Source organism: Brassica rapa, chromosome A04 (genome assembly GCF_000309985.2).
Source record: "Brassica rapa cultivar Chiifu-401-42 chromosome A04, CAAS_Brap_v3.01, whole genome shotgun sequence".
NCBI lineage: Eukaryota > Viridiplantae > Streptophyta > Magnoliopsida > Brassicales > Brassicaceae > Brassica > Brassica rapa.
Window position 1 is genome coordinate 3,701,697 of NC_024798.2, and position 16,216 is coordinate 3,717,912.

The 16,216-nt window shown below is 31.7% G+C and overlaps 1 protein-coding gene across 1 annotated transcript; it reads left to right on the top strand.

Moving 5' to 3' along the window:
- The first annotated feature begins 7,740 nt into the window (after positions 1–7,740).
- LOC103863253 (non-specific lipid-transfer protein-like protein At2g13820) lies at positions 7,741–15,332 on the top strand. Its single transcript, XM_009141009.3, has 3 exons — positions 7,741–8,164; positions 8,252–8,290; positions 8,935–15,332. Exons 1-3 carry the CDS (start codon positions 7,792–7,794, stop codon positions 9,129–9,131), a joined length of 609 nt encoding a protein of 202 aa, XP_009139257.2. The 5' UTR covers positions 7,741–7,791; the 3' UTR covers positions 9,132–15,332.
- Positions 15,333–16,216: the final 884 nt, after the last annotated feature.

Here is a 16,216-nt window from a genome sequence, read left to right on the forward strand (position 1 = left end):
CTCCACTTATGTAAACCCTTCTCAACAATCCGAAGCACTCTATCCCATTTATACACTTCTCCACGCCCTGCCAAATGTTTTATGGTTCCAATCCAGACTTCCTTAGAGAACGAGCACTCAAAAAATAGGTGATCACGAGTCTCAGCTTCCGTGTTACACAACCAGCATGTAGAAACGGCTTGTGGATTCCACCTAAGAATCCTATCTCCTGTTGCTAGTCTGTCATGAATAGCAAGCCAAACTAAGAAAGAAAATCGCGGGGTAGCTTCAGTGAACCACACTCCTTTTACCCAAGATACCTTTGGAGATGAACTTCTTACAAGATTCCAAGTATGAGATGTTCTGAAATCTGTTTTAAAATCCCCATTCTCCCTCTTCCAAAGGCATATATCATCTAGCTGGTTGAGACCTTTATTTTTGAGAGCCATAATCTCGCGATCAACCTGCCTAAGAGAGTGAGCACGATGCCTTCTCACTCGGTACAACTGAATAGCTTTCTCCACCGTAGAGTTTATAGGAATACCAAGGTCCATACACCCTCTTGCTCCTGTTAGCTCAATCAGTTGGCCAATTGATGACCATTTCTCAAACCAGAAAGAGGTGGTGGCTCCACTGTTGACTTCCTTCTTAGTTAATTGCATAGCCAAAGGCCGCAGTTTCAAAAGCTTCTTCCACATCCACGATCCACTGTTACTCTTCTCATTAACACTCCAAAAAGAACCCTTTCGAATGAGATATTTCCATATCCATTTAACCCATAAAGAAGACCTAGTAGAGATAATACGCCAAATAAGCTTCAAACAAGACACTTTATTCGCATCTGCCAGATTTTTCAAGCCTAAACCACATTCATCTTTTGGTTTGCACACATCCACCCAAGCTACTTTAGCTTTATGCGTTGATAACACCGGTCCAGACCAAAGAAATGCAGCACAGATGCTATTTATTTCTTGAATGCACTGGTTTGGGAGCCTATAAGCTGACATCCAAAAATTTGTTATGCTATAGAGAACAGAACCAATTAACTGAAGCCGTCCAGCAAAGGAGAGATGCCTCGCTGTCCAAGAAGAGATGCGATTCCGAATTCTTGAGATAAGAGGGCTATAGTCATGTACATTCATCCGTTTTGTCAGAAGAGGGAGGCCCAAATATCGTACCGGAAGAGATCCTCTTTCAAAAGGAAACTGGTCTAAAATAGCCTCGATATCTGTTTCCTGAACACCAGCCAGATACAATGTAGACTTCTCAAGACTAATACTCAAACCCGATATCTTTTCAAATCTCTGAAAGACCTCCAGTATACCCTCAACCGACTTCTTCTTCCCGTCAGAGAATACTAAAACATCATCAGCAAAACATATGTGTGTCAAATGAAGCTCTTTGCAGTACGGATGAAAACCCATCTGTTTCTCTGTTGCTGCTTTATCCAGGAGCTTTGAAAGAACTTGCATACTAATAACAAACAGATATGGAGACAAAGCACACCCCTGCCTAAGTCCTCGCTTGCTATTAAAATAGCCAGCCAATTCCCCATTTATCTGTATCGAGAATTAAGCCAACTCTATGCATTTCTTAATCCACACAATGAACTTCTCCGGGAAATTTAATGCCGCAAGCACTGATACTAAAAAAGACCACTGGACAGAATCAAAGGCCTTTGAAATATCTATCTTGACTGCACACCGCTCAGTAACAGAATCCTTGTGATAACTCTTGACTAGCTCTGAAGCTAACAAGACATTCTCCATTAGTAGCCTATCCTTCACAAACGCAGACTGGTTCAAAGATATGAAAAGAGGGAGAATCCTTTTCATCCGATTTGCTAGGAGCTTTGATATTACCTTATAGATAACGTTGCAGCATGAAATAGGCCGATAGTCCTTCATGTATACAGCATCATTCTTCTTCGGAATAAGCGCTAAGATGGTTGAGTTAATTCCCTTAGGCAGAAACCCCTTATCAAAGAAGGACTTAACTGCTGTAACGAAATCTCCTCCTGTTACCGCCCAAGAGGCCTTAAAAAACTCACTTGTGAACCCGTCTGGACCCGGTGATTTGTCTCGTGGCATAGAGAAAAGAACTTTTCGAATCTCTTCCGAAGATACCTCCCTCATCAAACCGCTTCTATCATCCTCCGAACACTCATAATTTACCAGCGACTTTAACTCATCAACACTTATTCCCTCATACTCTGAAGGCGTATGAGTAAGAAATTGATGGAAGTGACTTACTGCTTCTTGTTTAATATCATCTTGCGAGTCTGCTACAGAACCATCCAATCTCTTAATCTCCCTTATAGAATTCCTTATCTCCCTTACTGTAGCCGCCCTGTGAAAACTTTTATTGTTACCATCTCCAACATCAAGCCAATGAATTTTTGCCTTCTGACTAAGAACTTTCTCCTCCAGAGTAGATAAAAAAATCCATCTTCTATATGCTTCTGATTCTGCTTCAATGTTGGCTTGGATGGGATTTTCCAAAGTCTTCACTTGAGCATCACAAAGCTTAGCATAGGCCTCTCTTGTCTTCTTTACTATCTCCCCCACCTTTTCTTTACTCAGTTGCTTCAAAACCGGCTTCAGGGCCTTGAGCTTCTTTGACAATCGAAATAAAGCAGAAGTGGAATTGAACAACACCTCTGTCTCAGACCAGAACTTCTCAACCACAGGAATGAATTCTGGCATATCCACTAGTGCATTTACAAACTTAAACGGCTTTCTTGGTTTCATTATCTCAGCTTTAATCACTACCCGACATCTTTGATGATCCGAACAACCTCCAGCTTCAAATACACAATAAGACTGCGGAAAAGATCTCACCCATACCTCATTAATCAAAGTACGATCCAACTTCTTGCAGATCAAGCTAGTATCTCTCTTATTGCACCAAGTAAACCTAGGCCCTTGGTATGACATATCTACAATAGAGCAGTATTGAACCACTTCTTGAAAATCCTTCATACCCAACGAGTCTTGTGAACCCGACACTGAATGCTCCACTCCACTAAGAATCTCGTTAAAATCCCCTTGAACAATCCATGGTGATTTCCTTATTATAGGAGAATCATGATGGTCTTTAAGATCCCTCCAAAGCTCCTTTCTCTCTTCCTCCAAATTAAATCCATATACAAAGGAGCAAAAAATCTCCTCTACCATCCCTTCCAACAACACAGAACACGTAACCAACTGTGCGCTTTGAAAGCAGGGAGTAACCCTTACTCTCGGACTCCAAGTGACCCAAATTCTACCCAACCGGTGATGATCATAGTTTGTGATATATGACCATCCTGGAAATACAGTCTCCAAAATCTTCTTTGCTTTATTCTCCTTCACTCTTGTCTCAATTAAACATCCAAACTGAAAACCACGTTTCCTGACCCATTCCTGAACCACCAAATGCTTAGAAAACTTGTTGAAACCTCTTATGTTCCAATAAAACCCAGACATATTAATGACGATGGGTTTTCTTCTTGTTCAGACAACCAGGATCTGCATCCTGAGTTTTCTGGCCTGCTTTATCTCTGAGATATCTGTGGTTAACCTTAGACTCTCGAGGTAACATTTTCCTTGTAAGGTTATCTTCTTCCTGCATTACCTCATGTTCTTCTTCTGTCTGCTCCAGATTCTCTTCTTCTTCTTGTTCCTCTTCCGTTGGTGATAACACTTCAAATCTCGATTTAGTAAGTATTGATACCTGCCCAAACTTCAAAGGACTCGAAGGCCGACTAGATTTCCCTGGCGAGACATCCAACCATTCTTTTTCTTTCTCACTCTCAATGTCTTGTGACTTTTCTTTTATGGAGGCTTGATTGTCCTCAGCTTGTATCTCTACATGTAATACTCCACCACCTTTATCACCACTCTCAATTTCCTGAACTTCAATTCTTTCTATCTCTTCCTCCTTGTTCTTCTCCCCGCATATTTCTCCTTCTTCTAGCTCCTTTTGAGCTGCTTTCTCCATAGGGCAAGTTTTGACAGCATGACCCCACTTATCACATTTTTGACATTTTGTTGGTAGCCGTGGATACCCATACTCCACCATTACATCCTCTCCCAGAACATTAAAATTCATCCTCTTTGGCAGCTCCTTTGTGAGATCAACATTAACAAAAATCTTTGCCACATCAAGATTTAAACATTGAGCTGTCTCAGGATGCAACCTACTTGGGTTCCCAATTGGACTAGTCAGGAAGCTTAGCCCTTGCCATGAGAACATCGATATTGGAACATGCTTTATGTGAACCCACATTGGAATAGATTGCGTAGGTGGCTTCTCCTTTTCAACCACCGGCGACCATTTCGTCATCACCACCGGGATTCCTGCTAGATTCCACATTCCTCTTCTCAAAATCCTTCTTCTATCAGCTTGGTTGGGAATACGAAACTTCATCGTAGTCTGATTGACCTCATACAGTTCTATCTTCTGGGCTTTGTCATTCAGATTCCATATTTTGTTCACTATCGCATGAACTTTCGCTATATGCGGAGCTGTATCCAAAAAACTTTCCCACCAGAAAATCATCCGATAGCGTTAGTCTAAATTTAAGGTAAGATCAAAAAATAATGAGTTAAATAAAAAGATCCAAACAATTTTCATAGGTAGATTTTTTCAAAATCCTTCCTTTTTAATAGTATTGATTGTAAAAGAGCATATTCCCCATATTTCCACCGTTCGTCCGTTTTTTCTAGGAACCACCTTTAAAAGAAAACATATTAATATAGTTAATTATATTAAAATAGTCAAATTAATTTAATAAAGGATCATCCCAGACCTACACCGAGGTATTGATGGTGATTCTCATGATCTGGCCTGGTCGACCCAATCATGAAATTGAAGGATGGGATCCGGTTTTGATCCTTTCCTGAAGCTCAAAGTCTAAGCGTCGCCCTGTTCCGCTCCTTGTCCCCGAAGATGGATAGTATATTAATAAAATTTTAAAATTTTACCTCTTCGAAGATCTCTTCTAATGTCAATTTGATGGGTAATCCATCGAGAGACTGCTGAGTTAGTTGTGTCTCCCGCTCTTCAACCCGAGCAGCCACATCGTTGAAGAGTTTCTCGGATGCAGGATCGACAAAAATCGTGTCTGATGTGGCGTGACTCATCTTGAATAGGTCAGACAGATATGGTTAGACTCCCGTCTTCTCAAGTTACAAAAAAATTAAATATTAAAACTAATTAATAAATATAATTTTAAAAGAATAAAAGTAAATATTACAACTAAAACTTACAGCTTCTAGACAGATCTTGGCATGGGGTTTTTGTCCGGTTCTAAGAACCATGGACAAATGACCATTTTTTATCCTTCGTTCTTTGGGAAGCGGAGCACAAATGATGGAAGAAGTATCATCTATTGGTTGCACAATATGATCGGAATGTTCTCATGAAGTTGTTAGATGACTTCTTTCTAGAAAGTATGTGTGTTAAGATCTCTAAAGAATGCTCCGATGGTTGTATATTGCAAAATAACCAAATTAATAACATTTCATAACATATGTATATATATTAGTAATTAATATTTACATGTGAGTGCTTCATGTACATTTGTTGGAAAGAACTCAGCAAAAGCGAATGGAAGTAGTCGTTGCATAAACACATGACAATCATGATTCTTCATTCCATAACTTTTGACCTCGTTCAACACATCTTAACATATTTGAAACATAACCATCAGAAACTTAACTTTTGATGCAACCTAGTCAAACAAAGTCTTCTCCGCACAAGCATCCATGCAATTCTCAGGTGAATTATGATTCGTTTTAATATTCATCGTCCTAGCTACTAGAGACAATTTAGAGAGACCTTCTCAACAGCCAGTCTAGATTGGTTGATTTGCAGGATCTAGCATTTCATAAAACTTTTTTGCATCCAAATTAGGTTTTCTACATTTCAAGTTTCAATAGCTATTATTGTAGTTGTTTCTTAAATGCATCAGTAATCATGTCGTGAACCTTATCATAATCTACCATCTGCTCCTCTTAAGGGTAATCATATTCATTATGCAAATGATTCGGTTCTTCATTATTACCAACATCCTCAAAATTATTATTATTAATACTATCTTCATTTCCACCATAACCCTCTTCATGTTGATACCAAATATAGTAATGTGGTGTAAATCATATGTTTATTGTGCTTCCATACAGTTTCACGACGTGCAAATTTTGAATTCTTGCGTGATCGGTGTACAGCCCGCCTAGTACATGAATGTCTCTAGCCCGCTTAGAAATGCATCCGTCACTCTACCGGTAGAATTTTTATGCAAATACATCAAACTCCGTAACCGTAAATATTACCGCCATCGGCCATTTTTCTGAGATTCTTTTTCTTAGATTTTTGTTTTCTTGATTTCGTTTGTGTATTGTTAGCATTGAGAAATGACATATATATGGAAAATTTCAGACTTTGGAAGGTGAAGGTATAACAACGATCATACAAGGAAATATTTTACTAGGGTTTTACAACTCCCTCACATGTGATTTACAACATTTTTACAACAAATTTAGTTAGGTTAAAGCGCATTGAATATACGTTTTCACTTAAATAATGGTAACATATTCCTCGTAAAACACTCATAAATTTACAAGAATTTTACGACGAATCTTCTCTTTCCACGTACTTTCGTGTAAAGATACAGCGACATTACAGCGGAGATATTTCCTTGTAATTTTACTACCACGTTACGACGAAAACACATTTCATCATACTGCCGTCGTAATCAACTCGTAATTTTACGTAGGAATTTTTTCCTCATAATCTTTCGTCGTTATAGGCATGTTTTCTTGTAATGATATGAGAGCATTGAGCAAAAAACATTTAGAGAGTATTAGCATTTGATAAATGTGTTTCTAACAAATGTTGATTGGATAATAAGAAGCATGATGCTTATGCTAATGCTACGCCAATCAAGTCATTAATAAGGTAGAACATTTCAAAAAATATGTTTATAATATTTGATATTTTGGTACATTTATAATAAATAGTTCAATTTATTTCAAATATATTGTTTGATTTGATATTGGAAAATATTTGAAAGATAATTAGAATATGCAAATATATATTCAAAGTTGTTAGATATTCGTTAAGTTTCCTTAACTTTTTTTATTAGTATATTTTTATATAATTAAAAAATTGTATCAAAACCATTATAAAATATATTGCCATAGTTAGGCTATATTTTAGGGTGTGTAGTTATTAATATCAATGTGTCAAACAAAAGTATTATAGTGTATAGTTAAAAAAAATTCACCTTAAAATAAATTGAGTCTAAAGTTGTGGTTCTATTTTAATAGTACTGAGTTGCATTGTAGTATATAATATAGTTTCACTATATGTTTTAACAGTTTCATATTAGCTGTTTATTTTCACCAATTTCATATTGTTAGTTAACTAAATATAACAAATGATAGTTGTCATTTTTACAAAAAAAAAAAAAAAATACAAACACATCAAAATGAGATTTGAATTTAAATTCAAACTTAACATTGCCAAAGATATGCGCGTCCGTTACAAAATCATTTGACCTAAAAGATCAACTCAACTTTGACCAAAAAAGGAGAAAGAAAGATCAACTCAACGAACAGAAAACAAAAACAATGAAGATATAAATAACCATCCACCTATTTAACAATAATCTCAAACCCTAAAAAAGAATAAAAAGACAAAATTCTTATCTTTTCCTTTTTGAGTCTACTTCTATATATAACTCGTGTTCCCTTGTACCAAAACAAATCCAACACAAAAAGAAAACAATAAACTTCAAACACTTTCAAAGAAAATAATATACAAATAATGAAGCAGTCACTTATTTCCATCTTAATACTTCTACTATCATCATCATTTGCACCCATCCACGCCCGCAACAAACCACAGCCGGCAAAGTCTCCTTCACCCGTAGCTGCTCTAGCTCCAGGACCGTCAAATTCTGATTGCTCCAGCATTATATATGACATGATGGATTGTCTCTCGTACCTTACCCCTGGATCAAATGATACTAAGCCCACAAAAGTTTGTTGTGGGGGAATTCTATCTGTTCTACAATATAACCCTAAGTGTATTTGCGTTGGTTTAGAAAGTAGCAAAACTATGGGGTTTGCAGTGAATAACACTAGAGCTCGTGCTATGCCTACGACTTGCAAGCTCACCATTGTTGCTCCTCATTGCGGTGAGTATTTTTTTTTTTCCTCAAACCTAATGCTTTTTCCGTAGTATTTTCATTGTTTCGAAGTTAATTTTTTTATTGCTGGTGTAGCAATCCTGGACGAGGCGACACCGGCTGCATCTATTGCTGGTATGTCTCCGAGTACGTGTTTAGTTATTTTGGCTTTTTTCTTTGATAATTAATCGATTACGTTTCATAATTAACATTGAAGGCTTCGCTGTGTTTTTCCTTTTGCCTTACAGATCGATTATAAAAGTATTAACATAGTGTGGTGTCTTACGTTTTATTTTTAGTAATTTTACTATATTTTTTTCTGGTAAACCAAATTTACTTTCGTGTTTCATTGAGGATCATCATTAGAATTATAAAAGTAAATTAATGGAAATAACTGTAAGTGAGCTACACTTTTGATATGTAAACTTTTTTTTTTGAACACATACTTTTGATATGTAAACTATATTTCCTTTTTAATGATATATTTTTTATTATATTCTTAATCAGAACTGAATATTAGGAAGAAAAAAAATGAATCTGAAATGTTTTGTTGATTATTGAAAAGGCAGCTCACATCTTAGTTAATTTGGTGCTTTATGTGAGTTTCGCTTTGTTAGTTTAGTTTTAGATTTTTTTCAGCAAATGCGATCTCAACCAATTCATCTTCTATGTTTACCATAATTTTTGAATTTGTTACTTAAATTGCAATTGTATAATTTGTCTATTCTTACATTTATAACTGTATTTAATTTTTGTTCTGAATGATAATAATGATGCAGTTACTCCATCGGCTGGAACACCTATGACTTCACCATCTTCGGGCGGGTCACCAACATCTTCACCATCTTTGGCTGAGTCGCCGGTCATGACTGCACCGTCTCCCTCAAGTTCTGGCACCAACCACCTCTCAGTTTCAACACTGACCCTCGTTTCCGTTATAGTTTCTTCTGTAACATATATTTCGTTTTTATTTTAATTAATTACAGTTCACTCGTTTTCATATATATTTTCTACTGAGTTTTATGGTTGTCAATTTGTCATTTGAAGGCATATGATGTTATTTTTATCCGTGCCACGTTCATGTATATCTACTTGGGATTTGTGTCTTGTTTTCTCTTAAAAAACAAATGTGCTGGCTGCACAATTCCCTGAAATTTTCCAACTCCATACAATAACAAATTTCTCAACTTCATACACTAACAAAAATACTCCCTCTGCTTCAAAAATGTCTATATTTTCTTATAAAAAATTGTTTAAAAATCCATATTTTATATTTTTAATACATTATTAAGAATAAATTGTAAATTTCAGAAAATAATAATTAGGTTGACAAATTATTTCTCCGCCTGAAATATTGTATAACATCAAATGTCTCTTAAACAATGACCGCATTCGATATATCCTTGAATTTAAATTCCAAAATCGTATCCTACAAATTGAGAGTTCAAAACTCCAAATCCCCTAAAATTAAAGTTCGCAACTCGAGACTCCATAGACTTTAATTACAGTGGTTTAAAGATAGTTTAGTACTTTGTAATCAAACCATAAACCTTATAAATCAGATTTAAAATCAAACTAATACCCTTTGAAGGGTTGACGAGCTATTTTTAATGGGCATTAATTTGGTCTTAAATCTCATTTATAAGGTTTATAGTTTGATTAGAAAACATTAAACCCTCTTTAAACCACCCTCTTTAAACCAATATAATTGAAGGCTATGGGTTTTGGAGTTCCGAACTTTAATTTCAGTGGTTCGGGAGTTTTAATTTGAACCATCGCACAAATTTAATTAATTTATGGATTCACTTACAATAATGTCTAGAAATCTTTTAATTTGCGATCAAATTTCACTTAAAATTTAAGTTTTCGGCTTAAATTTAATTTTTAACTTAATTTGCGTGACGTCTTCTGAGAAGTCTGCTTGAGAGGTCTTCCGAAAAGTGGACTTGAGAAGTCTTGTAATAAGTCTTCCGAGAATTCTTCTTGAAAAGACTCTTTGAATCTGAAAAATGTGCATATCCAAAACGTTTATATGGCTTCAAAACAAAGGAAAACTTTAAAAATAAAACTTTCATGCTTAATATTAAATAAAACAATTATGTTAGGTTAAATCTATACCTTTTCGAATCTAACATATAAAACACACAAAAATACATATTCAAAATTTATAGACCTACCTTCACGGGAGTGGAAGATGAAAACCATGAATAAAAACCTGCAAAACAAGATAAAGTAGTGAGAAATACATGAGACAAAAAGATGAGAAACTGATATAAAATTTGGTATCTTCAAGTTCAAAGAGATTAGAAAGAAATTTGAGAATTTTAGAGAGAATTTTAGAGTGAGAAATATTACATTTTTGTTGCAGCCATTTGAAAGAAAGAGAAAGAATGTGTACATATATTTTCTATATATAAGGAGACAAAAATTCCAACTAGGTTAAATATTTTTGGTTCAAAAAGTCTTCAAATATAAAATACACTAGAAGACTTCCTATAAGTCTTCTAAACCTTAAATTTACTATTCATCTCAAAAACCTTTCTAAGAAAATTTCTCCATAAGTATTCTCAACTTCTGAAGAAGTTTGCCAATGAAGTCCGAAGTACAACTTGAAACACCTGCATATCCAAAACAAAATGGTTTTAAAATAGAGAAAAACTTCAAAAATAATTCTTTTATGCTTAAATGATAAATAAAACAACCACATTAGGTTAATCTGCAATGTTTCGAATCTAACATGTAAAACACACAAAAATACAAATCCAAAATATTTTGGTAGATGGTTTCTCAACCAATTTGGTTATAATTAAAAATAAATTTTAAATATATACTTAAACCAAATTTATTATTAATATCCTTATAAAGTATTAGAAATTAGAAATATTATATATTTTATTTATTTTTAATTAATGAAATAATTCTATTATGACTTTTGTACTATAGATTTTTTTTGTACTACAGATTTTTCTAATGACTCTATTTTAGTATAATAGATATGGACACTGTGTGAGGTCCAAATTTTATATAATACTACATGATAACTCGCGCGCATGTGCAGTCTGAATTTTTTATACTAATGTTTGTTTACTAAATAATTTTAACATTTTGCAACACTACAATCTTTATCGATTATAAAATGACGAATAAAAATGTTAGTCTCTTAAATATATTATCGTTATTGAAAAGTTAATATATTACATCTCATTAAGACTTCATATGCATAAAAAGAAATTAAGTTTTGCGGCTAATACAAATCATAAAAACCAGATAGTCAACATCAATGGTAAAATGACGAAAGTGGATTAGGTTTTGTGCTCTCGATTTGTTTACTATTGACTCTCTATTACTGATATCATTTTTCATCTCTATAAAACTGTGCTTTCGTTCTCGTTTTTGTTTCATTGATATGAGTTTTTTTTTTTTAATTTCTTCTATGAATTCGGTGAATTACATAAGTGTCAATTTAAAAAGATGGATATCTGTAAAAATTTGTTTCATTCCATATACATATCTAAGAATTAAATTTGTGAAGAAAATCGCACGCAAACTCTATTCAAATGTTAGTGTTTAAATATAATATATCAAGCGTTATAGAATATAAGTGTAGACTTGAAATATAAATGTTTGTCTAATGTATATTCACCAGTTCGGTCTAAAAATTATTTAATTATAAAAAAATAAAACAAATTACTTATTTTATTAACCTACACTTTTGAGATTTAGTTACTTAAGAGTATACCGATACATATATATATACATAATACTTTACCCTTCTAGTATATGTAAACTATGTATAAAGTAATAAACAAGAAAACTTATAATAAATAGTTCAAATCTCATTCTTAATATTATAATAGTTATATAGGGTATTAAGGAGAAACAAATATTAGACGAATGATCAAATCTCTTATTCTTCAAACAAACTCAAAGGGAGGTGATTGAATTCGTGTCATGATTTTTTATTAAAATCTTCTTTTAAGAATAAAAACTAAAAATAAAATATTTAATATACATAAAATATATATATATATATATATAATGCTTTCAATATTAAAAATCACTTCGATTTAAAGAAGTATATTTTTTGGATTGTTAGGATCAAAATGACTACTAGAAACAATCTATTTAAAAAAAAATATGTATGCATAAAAGTATATAAATTAAAACCAATTCCTTTTGTTTATTTACAATCATGTTTTTGGTAAAAAAATCAAAACAATCATTTTATTTACTTTATATGGTATATAATTAAACTTTAGTTATATTAGTAACTTTTCTAAATTAAAGTCTTTTTTGAATATAACATATACATTACATCTTTTTTTTTGTTAAGAATCAAATAAAGGATTCTTTTTCAAGAACAAGGAATCTTTCATTATGAATGCAAAGATAAAACCCTTTTAAATTCCGAAATAAATCAATGAAAAAATTGGTTACGAAGTCATTCTCAATACAATTTACCTCAGATTGCATAGACTAGATTAGTAACCCAAAATTGGAAAAAAGAATAACCAAGACTCTCTAGTTCTAAATCCAAGTTTACGTCTTCCTCCACTAATAGTTTTTTTTTTTGGAAAACTCCATTTATTCTTGTGTAGATGGCGGGTAGGCCTATATTTCTTGGTTTCAATAGGACTCCTTACGAGCGTTCTTTCTATCTACTATTATCTAAAATAATCAAGTTATTAATGACTGGACGAAACCATGAAATAACCCCTCACGTGCGAAATTATAGAATATCCCCTTTAAGATCAACCAATTCCATCGAATTGAGTATGATCGTATGTGTGATAGCATTTACTATACCAGGAATATCAATGAACCCAATTATTGTGATTGCTCAGGATACCCTTTTTAGCTTCTAGAATATATTTCTTAGTTCAAGATCCCTCTTACTAACTGGAATCAAAGAATTAGTAGATCGATTCTGCCCAAAATGGGAATGGACTAAGGTTATGAACTTATAATCTATAATCTGATGATTGAGTCGATTCCATGATTATAAGTTCATTCCATACCAGACCATACCGGAATAAGTATTGACATAGATATATATATATATATAGTATGTTTTAATATAAATATTTATTATTGACACTTCCTACTTATATGATTTATTAACATTTGTATATTTTTTGTAACAAAAAATTTAAACCGTTAATCACAAAAAATTTAATGTGAGATTTATCAATACAAATTTTAAAATTAAAATATTAAGATCTCAATAATTTTTAATGCAAATTTTGAAATTAACATATTTATTTATTTTCATATAGTATATAATTAAATTTAAATGGTTTAAATATATATATATATATATATATATATATATATATATATATATAATATAAATATCTATTAATGAGACTTCATATTTATATGATTTATGATCATTTGTATCTTGCTTGAACAAAAAAAAGGTAAGCCATTGATCACAAGGGACAATGAGTTAAATACCCTCAGTAAGACCCAAAATTAGATGTTTGTCTATGGCATGAAGTAATTGATCATCACAATGTTTTTTTAGCACTGAATTGCTAATATTACCCTTTTTCGTGTCTGACACAGGGTCCGCTGCAGTACTGACACAACAGTTTGAGTAGGTTTGGTTGGGCCCCATGCGACTCTATGTTGCTTTTGTTGGCATCTTCTTTTCTTCTTTTTATTTTTTCTTTCTTATATTTTTTTAATGTAAATCATACTTTTCTCTTCCCACTTTTTATGTAATAATAATTTTAATCAACATGTTTACATGAAATATTATGCTAATTGTTTATATCATTGGTCACATGATTTTTGGTATCAAATTATTTATCAGCGACGTTTAAGAAAACTATTTAACAACTAACATAATATGTATCCGATAACAAATTATGTATCATATAACATACTATTTATCAAACAATGTATTGATTCATAAATCATATATGAATTCATCCATGAACTAACATACTAAGTATCAAACAGTATACAATCTCACAAAAAGCTTATCAAACCATTTATCAATTATACAAAACAATTATCAGTTATGGACAAGTCTTTTATAATATCTTATCCACCATTTATCAATTCTTTAGTATCAATCTATGCATCAACTAACAAAACATGTTTCATGTAACTCATCAATGAATTTTTGATGAACTACACTACAACTTGTTTCTTGGTTTATGATGAACTACACTATAGCTCATCGATAAATTTGACCATCAAATATGTTACAAATTTTGTTAGCGAGTTAACATATTTTGTAACATGTTACACATTTTGTTAACATTGAATTTTATTATTAACATGTTACACATTGTGTTACCCAATTATATTTTGTTATAACACATTAAAAAGATCAAGAACTTAATAATACACTATATAATTCAGTATTATTTACTATTCTAGCACATTATTGATGAACTACACTATAACTCATCAATAAATTTGACCATCAAACATGTTACAAATTTTATTAGCAAGTTAACATATTCTGTAACATGTTACAAATTTTGTTACCTAATTATATTCTTTTATAACACGTTAAATAAAATCAATAACTTAATAATACACTATATAATTCAAATTATGACCAAAGAGTTGGCAAAATTTGACCATCGAAAAATTTGATTTGGTTTATGATGAACTTGGTTTATGATGAACTACACTATAGCTCATTAGAACAAAATTTGGTTTATGATTAATTACACTATAGCTCATCGATAAATTTGACTATCAAATATGTTACAAATTTTGTTAGCGAGTTAACATATTTTGTAACATGTTACACATTTGTTAATATTGAATACTATTTTTAACATGTTACAGATTTTGTTACCTACATAAATTTTGTTATAACACGTTAAAAAAATCAAGAACTTAATAATACACTATATAATTCAATATTATTTACTAATCTAGCACATTATTTTACGGTTAACACAAAAAATAATTAACTAATTTTAATGTTAACGGACCAGATAGAAAAAATAGCATGTTATAAAACAAATTAACAAATTAATAATAACAGTATCATATATATATATATATATATATATATATATATATATATTTATATTTACTCTTATATTTATGGCTTACCGTGGTATGATAAATATTATATGTGTTATAGTAGAACCCAAACAACGATATAAACCAAAACAAAATTATTTAGAAAAAAATTAATTTCTAACCAATGAAAAACAGAGCAAGAAAGAAGAACAAGAAGCTTTGATAAACGCAGAAATATAAGGAATAACAAAATAAATGTGATTGGATGCTCTTGAATTTTAATTTGGTTGAATCACATTTCAGTTGTAAAGTAAAAGAAAAAATAAAAATAAAATAAATAGAAAAGAAAAAGATATCTGACACACATCCATATGCGACGCAGAGGCTACTTGCTGTAGGTTGGTGTAGCTTGCAGGGTCAAAAAGGTCTAGAAAAAAAGTGTTTCTTAATTTAGGGTACATGGCAAGATATACCGATGTTTGAGTGCAGTGACACCAATTTCTCAAATTTTTAATGTGAGACTTTTACCATTTTTAGTAATTTGTAGTCGTTTTATGAAATTCAAAATATAACATATAAGAAAAAATCTAATTTTTTATTTTATGCTTAATGCGATTGTTTAATTTATTTTAATAATATAAAAAAAAAGAGGATAAACTTTTTTAACAAATATGTATTATTCATAATCATTAATTGTTATATATGTTAATCATATTAGATAGTTCTCTAACTTTTTTTTAATGAAATAGAATATTATTTTGTACATTATTAATTAATTTGATAGTTAGTTTAATAAAAAATATAATATATATTCATATGGACCAATTTATTTGTTTTTAAGATTCTAAGAATCTTTCTGGTGATGACATGTGGCTACGAAAACATATTGTAATGTTTGAGGATTAATATATAGTGGATATATAAAAGAAAATTCATCATTACATGCAACAAAATGATTATAGGGAAATTGCCACAAATATCATATTTATATTATCACTTTTCATGTTTATACTAATTATTTTTACCTTCACTTTTATTGAAGGATAAAATATATTTATACCCCTA